At 38.7% G+C, this 13649-nt stretch overlaps 1 protein-coding gene across 3 annotated transcripts in view; it reads right to left on the reverse strand.

The window, feature by feature from the left end:
• Nucleotides 1–751: 751 nt before the first annotated feature.
• LOC127659167 (serine/threonine-protein kinase BRSK2) overlaps nt 752–13649 on the reverse strand; it is a 201318-nt gene continuing 188420 nt past the window's right edge. For 2 of the 3 annotated variants that reach the window (XM_052148861.1, XM_052148843.1), the window contains 4 exons: nt 11594–11717; nt 10282–10462; nt 9269–9358; nt 752–2359 (listed from right to left, as the gene is read on the reverse strand). In XM_052148861.1, coding sequence (XP_052004821.1) covers nt 2193–2359; nt 9269–9358; nt 10282–10462; nt 11594–11717 — 562 coding nt within the window. In that variant the 3' untranslated portion in view covers nt 752–2192. The remainder of the gene's footprint in view (nt 2360–9268; nt 9359–10281; nt 10463–11593; nt 11718–13649) is intronic. The other variant, XM_052148851.1, reaches the window with a different exon arrangement.

A 13649-nucleotide genomic window follows, 5' to 3' on the forward strand; every position in this document is an offset into this window, starting at 1 on the left:
TAAGGGTGATATTTCTTATAATATTGTGATTGCGTGGGAGTGAGTTTTGCACCTACACAGAAAAAAGCAAACAAGCACACACATACAATTTCCAAAGTCAATGGATTTATTTCCGTTGCACTGAAGTTGTTCACAGTAGTTACATGGGGATACATTAGCGGCGATTCTATTTTTCGCGCTCTGTATTAATAAAATCTGTGATACGTTACAATCCAGCTTTGCTCCTTTTTTTTCTCCCAAAGTACAAAATAGGAAGGACAACAATGTGTATTGCTTAGATTACATCTCCGCTTATTGTCCACGCTGTATATTCCCATAAGTGATCATGTGTGTTATGACGTCCCAGACCCCTTACCCCAAGAGCATGATGCAGTAGAGAGAGACAGAGTCTGTGGTGTGAAATCATTAATGATAAGGGAGGTGTGAGGTAAACGAGAAACAGAAAAATTAAGGCATGATAAATGGTGGGAAATAAGTTGCTTAAATGTGATGATGACAAAGGTGAAGGGGAGGAGAAATTTTACATCCACAACATCATGCAAATTAAAGCCAAATGTCAGACATGCAATACGAGAGATTGAGTCAGGAGCAGCAGCATCCCCTTGATGGTTTTTAAGAAAGTCCTTTGCCCAAAGTTGTCTATTTACAATGAGAGATTTGAGCTTGTCCACCTGTTATACAGGCACAATGAGATGAGTGACAGCCATCAATACCCCACCCCCCCACCCCCAACCTCCGTCCACCCTAAAGAGGATAGTCTACATTCTTAAATTACCAGTAAATAATTTAACATATACTACAGGCTCTTTTATCTGGTCAAAGCCGGGAAAGAAAGAGTGCTTGATTCACAAAATTGGATAAGTGTTATCGTCCACAAAACACAAAATCCTTCACACAATCTGACGAGTTGCCCTGTTGCAAAACAATCAAATCTCCACCACCCGGGTTTGTGTACAGTATATAAATATTCCCCCAGCTGAATAAATAAAAAAGAGACAACAACAGATAAATAAGTTACAAAAGTTAGGTTAAAAGTTCTCTGAATCCTGCAGATGTTTTTGAAAAACCTAAAATAAATAAATCAAAATTTTAAATTGACATCATGAGTAACCCTTGAACACATTCAAAATTCAAAACTAATGCTACATGTGGAAAAAAACAAGATGTGGCAACACAAATTATCAAAGCAATGTCACTGACAGACATTTGTTACATAAGGAATATTTTCAGTCTGTACAACAGAATAAATCCCACCCACCACCCTCGTATCCCAGTCCACAACCCACACCCAAAATGTTCTCCTCATAATATTTCAAATAGGATCTCCAAATCTTTTACAGCAATGACTCAGAGTCCATAAAATGCTTAAATTCTTCATTTCACAAAAAAGACTACATTGAAAATAATATAATCCAACAAGAGTCCTTGAGGGCAACTCCTCAATTGCATGATGATGTCCAGAGCAGCAACCTGTCCTTTTGTAACGATATCCTGGTATTTTATTCTCTGTTTTGTGTTTTATCATATGAGAGAAAGAGAAAAAGAGAAGACTAGCAAAGAGATATTTAAATAAAAAGATAGAAAGATGAAGAGTGTGACAGCTTAGTAAAAATTCATTTCATCTTTATTTTAAGGCTTCACTCCAAATCCTTGGATACGAGTGGCTTTATGTTGCTGCAGAAGAAAAGCATTGAAGAATGAGTCGGAACAGGTCTTGTTGGCATTTAGGGTGTTTAGATGCATCACAAGGAGTTTCCCTCAGTTGCATCTACTGTACTTCCAATGTGCCATACATGAATCTTGTGCAATAGCAGGACTTGGGCTTTAACACGTTTTCTGGATAATTCCTGGTAGCAGAAATAAATAAAGGCATCGTAAAACAGAACATAAAGAGACTGTGAAGAACAGACAACATTGGAGAGAAATGCTTGGATTAAAAAATATATATATGTGCATGTCTGTATGTGCCTTTTGTAAAGTGTCAGGTTAGTACATATAGTACTTCAATATTCATATCACAATATAAAACTTTGCAGGCATGTTTGTTGCAGGTCTTTCACACTTCAACTTGAGTCAACAGCATCCTTTCTGTACCATGACTAGATTCCTGTTTTTCTTTACATTTTAAAACTAGTAATCTAGTATATCTCCCGGTTATAAGGTTGTTCCTGTGTCCCAACTGATGGTGCCATCTAGGCATTGTCTTGGCCAGATGGACATTTGGAGTCATTAGGTTCTGGGTCATGTCTCTTGCTGTTGGCAACATGCGTGGGTGTGCTGGGCGGATGGGACACCTGCCCGTTCTTCTCGTCTGAAAAGAGCTGTTTAATTACGTCAAAGAAGTTACTCAATGGGCTGCCTGGGTGCACACACAGGAGAAGAGGAGAACAAGAAAGGAGAGAAAAAGAGACAGAGAACAAAGACATGAACAATGAATATCACAGAATGGGCAAGGTGAGATGACGAGAGGCAGGATGAGACTGCATAAACTGGAGACAATAAGCCATGAATCAGAACACACTCATGGGGTTATTCGGAGGTGAGGTAAGGTATGTTCAGCTGTTGGACAGAACATTTGTATATTGCTCAAAGAAATGATTGTGGTAGTGAGTATCTGTGGCTAGGCAGTCTCCATTTAATCGGTGATCTTGACTGGATGGAATGCAACAAAATATGTGAGAGCATTACATTCAGCATCTGAATTAATGAGGTTCAGGAAGATGGTCAGTGACTTTTATTTTCCTTAAAGGAATATCCTGGGTTCAATACAAGTTAAGCTTAATTATGGCATAATGTTGATTGCCACAAAAAAATATTTTATTTTTAAAAGAGGGTCAAGTCGATATAAAATTTGTGGTAGTCAACATCATGCCACAAATGCAGTTGCTTGATCTTAACCTGTATTAAACACAGAATATTCCATCAATAGAACGCCACAGTGCCCGTCCACTTTTTCATCCATCTTGGTTCTGGACTTATTTTTCCTATTCATTTTTTCCATAGAGATTCCTGAAATCTGTCATAAAACCATTCTAAGCCATGAACCTAAACAACCAGCTCTGAAGTGAATCATAGCATTACAAATTCACTTAACAGAGGAACAGAGGTACTTTTACAAGGTACAAGACCATGTGCTTAACATCTTTTTATGTGGGCACAAACTACAATCTCACGAAGCATTGTGAATGACAAAACTATTGATTTAAAGTTGTTGATTATAAGTATAGAAACCAAATATTTTGAATTGTCTCACAACGGAAGTTTAAGTGTAGGGAGACTGACTTGATTGCGTCATTCGCAGTGTGTCATGGAATAGGCGTTTGCTGTTGGGCTATTTTGTTGCACATTGTTTGCCACGATTCTCTGATTGGTGTATTTTCCCCCTCAGGATCATGGACAGAGTAGTTTTTAACGAGGAACTCCACTATTTACAAGTTGAAATAACATGAACTGATGGCTGTATAACATTGATTAACAACACTCTGAGCTCTTGGTAGGCCTTTTGTAAAGGTTTATTTGTTAAAGTAAAAAAAAAAACATTTGCCTATGGACAAAATGTATGGGTTTTTTACTTCCGGAATCAAGCTGTATTAGAAATCAAACCTCAAATTCATGATAAATATACCAAATTGAGCATTTGTTTTTAAATGAAGAATTTAGCAAATATAGTATATAATATAAATGAGTAAAAATGCATCAATGCATCTGACCATGAAAATTCAGTTATGAAATGTAATAATAAATTAGAATTACTATAATAATACCCAATTTATTATATATTTATTTCTTACTCAAATTACAATTTCTGTCTATGAATGTAAAAGCTGGTGTATTTTTTTTTGTCAATATTCCTTTGTGGTGTAAACCGTCCCTAGTCACGTTTTTGTCAACAGCAGACTTTTGCACAGTACTGTATATGTGTGTGTGTGTGTGTGTGCGTGCATGCTAAATTCTTCATTTCTGATGCCACGAAAAAATCTTATAAATGGTTTGAAATGTAGTGGTAAAAATTGTTGCAGAGTCTGAATACACCTGACAGCCAGCTCAAAAGTATTAGGTAAACATCCTATTTGCAACCAACATAGGCATGAAAACTGTCCTCCCTCTTTCATAAAAGAATTAGCAACATTTGGCCCCAACAGCACTGGCTGCAACATGGCAACACGTTACATGTCTTTCTCACTCTCTTTTGGGTCCTAATCTGAGTGAAAACTAGAATATATTGCAACTTTCTCTTATGTGGCATGCACTGAGCTCCACTGAAATAGCTCTGGGCTAAACGTGGTGGATTTACGCATGTCTCGCTCTAAAAAGTAAATCATATATTTGTATTTGCTGCAAAATCTTCAGCTAAAATATTCCTGATCTTAAATCCACTAGGCTAGTGTAGCCAGATTTGAAATGACACACTATTCATTTTAATCTTATGAAATGAATAGGATGTTATCCTATGGCATATAATAGTCATAAGGGGGAGGATTCATGTTGCTGGTTCTCTTGTGAAAGCAGAGAGACTGCATATAAGCTCACAGATATATAGCCATGTGGAAGCTATGAATATATTTTGTTCTATAAATATAAACTGTGTGGCTTTATTCAATTTTTGCTAAGATCTTGTGTTAGTATCAGATATTACATTATTCAGAAAGAAGGTATAATATGCTTTAACTTATGCATGCTAATGTATTCATATTTTAATAGTAAACCCACAACATTGTTTATCAGACTTCAATGTTGCTAGTTTTAAAACAACACTTCATATTTTATTATGGAGACCTATTAAGTAGGTCACTCTGAGAAAACAAATTTCTGTACAATTCTGATTCCTCATCATACAGGGATTCTACAGATTATTATTTCTACTGTAAAAGTCAGAACAACATTTAAAGGAGGAGATGCTGAGATAGATGGTAAAATAACATCTGAACATTCTGAAGAGCTGGAATTTTGTTTGTGAAGTGACTCAAATGCAACAATTTCTAAGCAAAACAGCAGAATAATGCAATAATTAAATTCTGACACAAACACATCATGAAGTATGTATTGAAAATGTTATGGATTGCCCTACCAAGTGAGAGCATGCAAACACAAATTCAAACACTCACTCACAGACACACATCTGTGCACATTGTCTTTTAAATTGTAAGGGGTTCTGTGTACAGCCATGGCCAAAAGTATTGGCAGTGACTTCAATTTTGTGTTTTGCAAAGTTTGCTGCTTCAATATTTGTAGATTATTTTTTCACATGTTTCTATGGTATAAAAAACAATGAAAAGTATTTAATAAATTTGAAAGGAATGTATTGGCAAAAACATTCAATAGATGCAAAGAGTCAATATTTACAGTGTTGGCCCTTGTTCTTCATAACCTCTGCAGTTCGCTCTGGCATGCTGGATATCAGCTTCTGGGCCAAATCCTGACTGATGGTGATCCATTCTTGCCTTATTAGTGCTCTTTGTTGATCACAATTTGTGGGCTTCTGCTTGTCCACTCGCCTTTTGAGGATTGACCACAGATTCTCTGTGGGATTAAGATCCGGGGAGTTGCCTGGCCACAGATCAAAAATGTCAATGATCTCCGAGACACTTCATTTTCACCCTTGCCTTGTGACATGGTGCTCCATCATGCTGGAAAATGCTCGGATCATCACCAAATTGCTCCTGGATTGTTGGGAGAATTTGCTCTTGGAGGACGTTTTGATGCCATTCTTTATTCATGGCAGTGTTTTTGGGCAGAATTGTGAGAGAGCCCACTCCCTTGAATGAAAAGCAACCCCACACATGGATGGTCTCAGGATGCTTCACTTTTGGCACAACACAGGACTCATGGTAGCGTTCACCTTTTCTTCTCCCGACTATCGATTTTCCAGATGTCCCAAACAGTCGGAAGGGGGCTTCATCAGAGAAAATAACTTTGCACCAGTGTTCTGCTGTCCAATCCTTGTACTTGCTGCAGAATGTTGCAGATGTTTTTTTTTGGGAGAGAAGTGGCTTCTTTGCTGCCCTTCTTTACACCAGGCCATTGTCCAAACGTCTTCGCCTCACTGTGCGTGCAGATACACTCACACCAACCTGCTGCCAATATTGAGCAAGCTCTGCAGTAGTGGTGACAAGATACCATATTTGACTCCTCAGGAGGAGACAGTCCTGACCCTTGCTGGACACTCTGGGATGTCCTGAAGCCTTCTTCACTGCAGTTGAACCTCTCTCCATGAAGTTCTTGATGATCCGGTAAATGGTTCTTTCAGGTGCAATATTCTTTGCAACAATTTTCTTGCATGTGAGGCCATTTTGATGCACAGCTATGATGGCTGCACATCTTTTTTTAGAGTAACCATTGCTAACAAGAACACAATGATTGAAAGTCTTCTTCCCACCTTTTATAGCAATCTTATAATCCAATCAGAATGATTGTGATTTTACCTGACTAGTACTCGTTCACATTTTCCCAGGTGCTGCTGATATGATTAGTGAAATTATGTTAGCTGGTCATTTTGTGTCAGGACCAAAAAAACTGTGAAATTTGGGTTTTTGTGATAAAGTAATTTTTTTTTTGGCCAATGAAGCTTTTTGCAATTATTTAAAATGCATCTGATCACTCTGCACAATAATCTAGAAACAATGTGAATCAACACCACAAAAACTTTGCGAAACACAACATTTATGTCACTGTCAATACTATTGGCCACAGCTGTATACTGTAAGTGCCACGCATTGGATGGCGTGTGTATGACAAAGTGAAGTACACTGTGGCAGAAGAGATAAAATAGACCTCTTACCACACTTTGAATGCTTTCCTGTCAAAGGAACATGACATATTACTATGACATGTCTGATCAAATCAAATATCCACACTTAAATTATATTCTCAATGAACCCGATTGACTTTACAGTAATGCTATAGACACAGTGATTAAATCTTGCACAGATGTTTATTACATGGTCACATCTGTTGAGGGTGAAGCATGCTGGTGCATAGTGCTGTGCAGGTCTGCTCACGGTCAGTAAGGACACATCAGCTCACATGCCTGTTCACGCAACAGCTGCATAGCGCATCCTTCATGACCAGGGAGCCGTGAGAGAGCAAGGGTTGAAGGGCAAAGCCAGAGGGAAGGGAAGGGTGTGATTGACAGAATGAGAGTGTGGCACATCTTTAAAGCTACAGTACACTGTTAGTGAGTCGTGATCCTGATAGCAGCTCTCCTTTCAGACAATCCAATTACAAAGAGATGTAGGACCATTTCAAGAATCAGGTAAATATATTAAATCAAAATGGCAAACCAATTTAACCAACTAATACTATATTTGCAGTATGGAAAATGTAGACTAAACTGTGCACAGTATAGTTTTTATTTAAAACTATTTTGACATTACATGGTTCATTGCATGTATTATGGTGGTTCCGAGGTGAAATGTTCACTGTGTGGCGCTAAAATCAATTTACATGTTCCCCCCAAACAGATGAAGTTAATGCTCTATCGCAGATGTTTTCAAACCGTTTGATGCCATGGACCCCCAAATATGACAATCACCTTGCAAAGGACGTTAATATATTTATGAAAAAATGTTGTGTGGTATTGTGCAGACAATTAAATTAATTAGCTTTTATACTGTTATTGTACCAAAGTCAAAAGAAACTATTAAAATATGATCTGTAGGGATGCACCGATTTACTAGCCAAATATTGACCAAATTAAAACCATGGGCTATAACAATCTATATAACCAGAGTAATAATCATTTGTTTTTCATATCTGCATTTTCATGCTCATGACTGCATAAGAAAACACAGATACAAAAAAAATAAATGTATCTTAATTATCTGGAAAATATTTAGCCTACTTTGTAGTATTTTGACAACATATATTTTTTCTAATCAATAATTGAATAATGTTGAATGTATTAACCCTAAAAGAGAAACATTTCGATTAAACTGAAATGGCAATAATGTCAAATTCTGTAAATAAAGTTTTCAACGTTTTTACCATTATGAACACTTTCTTTATCTTCAATTTTCCACAGACACCCAAGCACCCCTTAGTGCCCTCCTGGTGGTCTTGAAAAAGTTTAAATCCTACTTTCTTTACCCAAACCTTAAACCTAAACCTAAAAGATAGTCATAAAAGCAAATGTGAGATAAAAAACTCAATTGCTGAAGCAACCAGGTCATTTTGTGGTGCTTCAATGACACTTTTGGCTCATGTGTGCACTCAAGAAATGTAAGATATTCTCCTTGACTTGGCAGTCCAATTATATAATAACTCAAAAACAAAAATATTAAAAACCGAGGTTGATATTGCTTCCAGTTCATTCTTCACACTGGTAAATTCGAGCATATTGTGGGATATAGTACAGTGCAGGGCGATCAGATTGTATACTACACATTCTGGCAAATGATGTAGGTCATAAGTGCTCAATGCATCCAACAAATTTGTATACTGGGCACTGTATACTTACTACTCTATCTAGCCTACTGCAAACATAGTATGAGTAGCATGGTAGTACTCTATTTTCAACATATCCTTGTATTACTTTGTGCTTTTTGACAGTAAGATTTTGGAACAGTGTTAATACATCTGTCCAGCAGAGGGAGCTGTAACAGGCTCTTCACCATGCGCAGACAGTCATGTGAGAATATAGGCAGAGGATTTATCTCTTTTATTTCATTTCATCATCTCCAGCAGGAACCACAGTCTAGCCCATCAGATTTCTGCTTGTCGAATGGATAGTCTCTAGACACATCCATTTACTTGGGACACAGGTTTTATTTTAATATAAATTTAAATATGCTTTTGTATTTCCATAACCTTTAATAAGTGCGAGGTTGCTCTAAACATGCTCTTTCAGGGGTGCACACTTGTGTGTGACTGCTAATGAAAGTGAGTGTGTGCATGTGTGACAGTGCCTTGCAATGCAGTTCTGTGCAATGTTCTCTGATAAGGTCAAATATGTATTTCTAGCACCTTTAGATAAGACATCAAATCTAGAATACTAGAATAGCAATTTGGGTGTCTTGTATCTAACCCTTTGAAGTTAGTTTATTTTAATTACATTAATGATGAGAAGGCCTGAAAATGCATATCTTATTAGAAAGCAATGGAAACCACATCGAAAACTAGAAAGACTCATTTGACCTTGATGGGTGTGTGCAACGATCAGTGCTCTGCAAGGGTGGGCTAGGCACCATGCAAATTCAGGATGCCGTGTAGATAGAGACAGGTAGAGAGAGAGATCTGGCGGTGTGTCTCAGTGAAGTAACTGGTCACTCACCAGACAGCTGCTGAACACCAGGCTGCTCATGTGTACTTAACAATTGAGCCTGAATCGTCTCCACCACCCGTTTGAAGCGTCGGCTGGGACCTGCCGGGGACATGCACACAAACGCATGTGTCTCTTTGAGTGTTTCAAAAAACAGTATGTGTATCATTAGAAATGAATGCTCATTTTACACAGATATATCCTGGGTTTATTTCCCTTAGCGGCCGCCACATAAAGTCTGATGTGATGATGGTGCCTTTGGCCCATTTAGCTGACTTTATGACTCTCACTCTCCAAAGTGAAATTAATCCATAAAACTCCAGTGGTTAAATCCACATCTTCAGAAGCGGTATGATAGGAGTGGGTGAGAAACAGATCAAAAAAGTCCTTTTTTACTATAAATCTCCACTTTCACTTTCAGATGTGAAAGTAAAACTAAACATGTGCCACATGTGACATTGAGACGTGAAAATAGTGAGAGAATTTACATTTTTGGGTGAACTATCCATTTAAAATGTGTGACTTTAAGAACAATACTTAAGCTGAGAGAGAGGGGGGGAGAGAGAGAGAGAGAGAGAGAGAGAGAGAGAGAGAGAGAGAGAGAGAGAGAGAGAGAGAGAGAGGGAGAGAGAGAGAGAAAATAGGGTTTGCAGTAATGGCACCGGCAGCGTGGGATTTTTTGGATTGTCCTTTGAAACTCAGCAGGTTCAAAATGCATAGTGATTACCTGGAGGCAAAAAGGTCTCTTTTAGTTAATTTTTTTTCCATTAACCCCCCGAGCACAGTTCCTATTTTAAGCATCTTCATGAGAGAGGGGAAGTTAGGGAGGAGGGGGCTGCTAGCGTAACAAGAGAGAAAAAATTATTTCACCGTTGAGAGACACAGTTCAACTTCATTAACCAGCCTCTATATCACCCACACACACACACACACACACACACACGCCCCTCTGATTTCCAGCATTTCTATAGGCTGCCAAGGAGTTTATGACACCAAAATGAGGTTCTTACTGTCTGCATGGTTACCTGAGAGAAGTGTAAAAGTGACAGAGTAGATGCCATTCTCCTTTGTGGCAGCCGTACTTTCGGTGTAGGTGATGTCCACCTGGAACTTCACTGGTTTTTGGAATACAGTGGGGCCAGCAGTGGACTTGTATTCTGCCCTGAAACTCGTCTGAGACATCACGCTGTGGCTGAGGCTGGGAATCTGACAGAAAAGGAGAACAACATTCAACAAAGCTCTTAAAACTGAAGTGTGACTAACAACATTCTTCTATCCCCACTACATATTCAGAGACAACAATAAGTAAGCCATTCAAAAGTTAGTTTACTCAAAATGTGTAATCATTGTGGCTCTGTGGCTCTATAAATATTCCTCTGTTTTGAGTGACCTGTCCAACCCGACACAACAACAGTGAGTCAAACAGTGGTGTGAGTTTGGGGCGAGACCATCTGTTTGGCAGACTGGGGGCACATTCGACAACCTGTTTAAAAACAACTTTTATATTTGCAATTCCATTCAGTGGCGCTAGTAGTGCAGAAATTACACACTTCATCTTGAAAGGAATAGTTCACCCAAAACTGAAGATTCTCTCATATGCTCACCCTCATGATATTCCAGATGTGTATGACTTTCTTTCTTCTACAGAACACAAATATTTTTAGAAGACTATCTCAGCTTTGTAGGTCCATACAATGCAAGTGAATGGGTACTAACGTTGAAGATCTGAAAAGCACATTAAGGTAGCGTAAAAGTAATCCACACTAATCCAGTGGTTAAATCTATATCCTCAGAAGAGATATAAGCATTTTTACTATAAATTCTCCTACTAGCCCAATAGGTGGTGATATGAACAAAGAATTTGAATCACTAAAAACAAAAGAAGAAAGTGAAAGTAGAGATTTATAGTAAAAAAGGAGATACATATTTATCTGTTTCTCACCCACACCTATCAAATTGCTTTTGAAGATATGGATTTAATCACTGGAGTCGTATGAATTAATTTTATGCTGCCTTTAAGTGATTTTGGAGATTTTGGTCACCATCCACTTGCAAAGCTGAAATATTCTTCTAAAAATCTTTATTTCTGTTCTGAAGAAGAAAGAAAGTTATACACATCTGGGATGGCATGAGGGTGAGCAAATAGTTAGATAATTTGTAATTTTGGATGAACTATTCCTTTAAGGCAAAGAAGTAAAACCAATATGCCAATTGTGCAACACAAATACACTGCATTCCTGCAAATAATGAGAAAGCAGCAAGAGTATGGCAGGTAAGTCTCTTACTCTTTACAAAAACATCCACAAAGATATGATCACGCACTCATTGGAGACTTACTGAAAGAAAGGCGTGGACGATATCTGCTTTGATGGAGCTCAGAGGCTTGTCCCGAATCACCACAAATATCTGTTCCTCCTTTTCAAGGTTAATGAAATTTCCAAACCAAGATTTTTTGGCAAGTCTATGAAAAAGGGAAAACAGGGGTGATCAAGGGAACACAATACACACAAACCTCACTCAAGTCACACTGTACACCAAGCATGAATCAAGTGTAGATGTTTAAATAATACATATACTGTTACATATACTGTCTGGGGTGTAGCAACCATTATAACCACTTTGTTACACATTATATTTTGGAAGAGTTTCAGATGGCGTGCAGATAAATTGTAGCCATCTGCAAAAAACAACGGACTGAACCAAGGAAGGAGTTCTAAATATGGATATTATGCATATACGTAACAAATGCACAAGTGGTGAGTGGTAATTTATCATGGACAGCAACAACTGCTTTTCATTGTAGACAACTAGGTGATCAAAGTAAGATTTATTGTTATTTTACACATTCCAGAGCGATCAACAAAACTTTCCTATAGGAAACTACATTGCAACATTTAACAAGCATGCAGACATACACAATAAGCTATATTTGATGTTTGGCAGTACATTTCAACAGCTACAACATTAAACTACATATAATAAACTGGACTTAATAAGTATTTACACAATAAAATAGTATACACTGATCAGCCACAACATTAAAACCACTGACAGGTAAAGTGAATAACATGTGTTATCTTGTTACAATGGCACCTGTCAAGGGGTGGGATATACTAGGCAGCAAGTGAACAGTCATTTCTTGAATTTCATGTGTTGGAACCAGGAGAACTTGGCAAGCGTAAGGATCTGAGCAACTTTGACAAGGGCCAAACTGTGATGGCTAGATGACTGGGTCAGAGCATCTCCAAAACAGCAGGTCTTGTGGGGTGTTCCTGGTATGCAGTGGTTAATACCTACCAAAAGTGGTCCAAGGAAGGACAACTGGTAAACCGGCGACAGGGTCATGGACGCCCAAGGCTCATTGATGCGCGTGAGGAGCGAAGGCTAGCCCATCTGGTCCGATCCCACAGAAGTGCATCGCAGCTTGCTGTGTCTGGGGCTGTGTAGTTGCAGACCAGTTAGAGTGCCCATGCTGACCCCTGTCCAACGTGAAAGCGCCTTCTATGGGCACGTGAGCATCCAAACTGGACCATGGAGCAATGGAAGGAGGCGGCCTGGTCTGATGAATCACATTTTCTTTTGGATCATGTGGATGGCAGGGTATGTGTGTGTTGTTTACATGGGGATGAGATGGCATCAGGATGCACCATAGGAAGAAGGCAGGCCGGCGGATGCAGTGTGATGCTCTGGGCAATGTTCTGCTGGGAAAACTTGGGTCCTGGCATTCATGTGGATGTTACTTTGACACGTACCACCTACCTAAAAATTGTTGCAGACTACGTACACCCCTTCATGGCAATGGTATTCCCTGTGGCAGTGGCCACTTTCAGCAGGATAATTGTTCAGGAATGGTTTGAGGAACATGACATAGAGTTCAAGGACTTGGCCTCCAAATTGCCCAGATCTCAATCCAATTGCGCATCTATGGGATGCACTGGACCAACAAGTCCATGGAGGCCCCACCTCGCAACTTACAGGACTTAAAGGATCTGCCACTAAAATATTAGTGCCAGACACCACAGAACACCTTCAGAGGTTTTGTGGAGTCCATGACTCGACGGGTCAGAGCTGTATTGGATGCACGAGGGGGACCTACCCGATATTAGGCAGGTGGTTTTAATGTTGTGGCTGAATGGTACATATACAAAACCAAACACAAAGACAATGTTAAGCTTAATTTAATGAACCAAATAGCTTTCAGCAGTGATTGGTATTATGGCAAGTGATATTCTAGTATCAAATTCGCAATATAGCAGGTTTATTCAAGGAAAAGGTGTTGGAATGATGGCGGCCTGTCTACATTTGATAAAAAATTATCTTTTGTGCTGTTTTTTACATCAGTAATGTCCTGACTATACTTTGTTATCAGTTGAATGCCACTTTGGTGAATTAA

This window comes from Xyrauchen texanus, chromosome 2, assembly GCF_025860055.1.
Source record: "Xyrauchen texanus isolate HMW12.3.18 chromosome 2, RBS_HiC_50CHRs, whole genome shotgun sequence".
NCBI classification, from domain to species: domain Eukaryota; kingdom Metazoa; phylum Chordata; class Actinopteri; order Cypriniformes; family Catostomidae; genus Xyrauchen; species Xyrauchen texanus.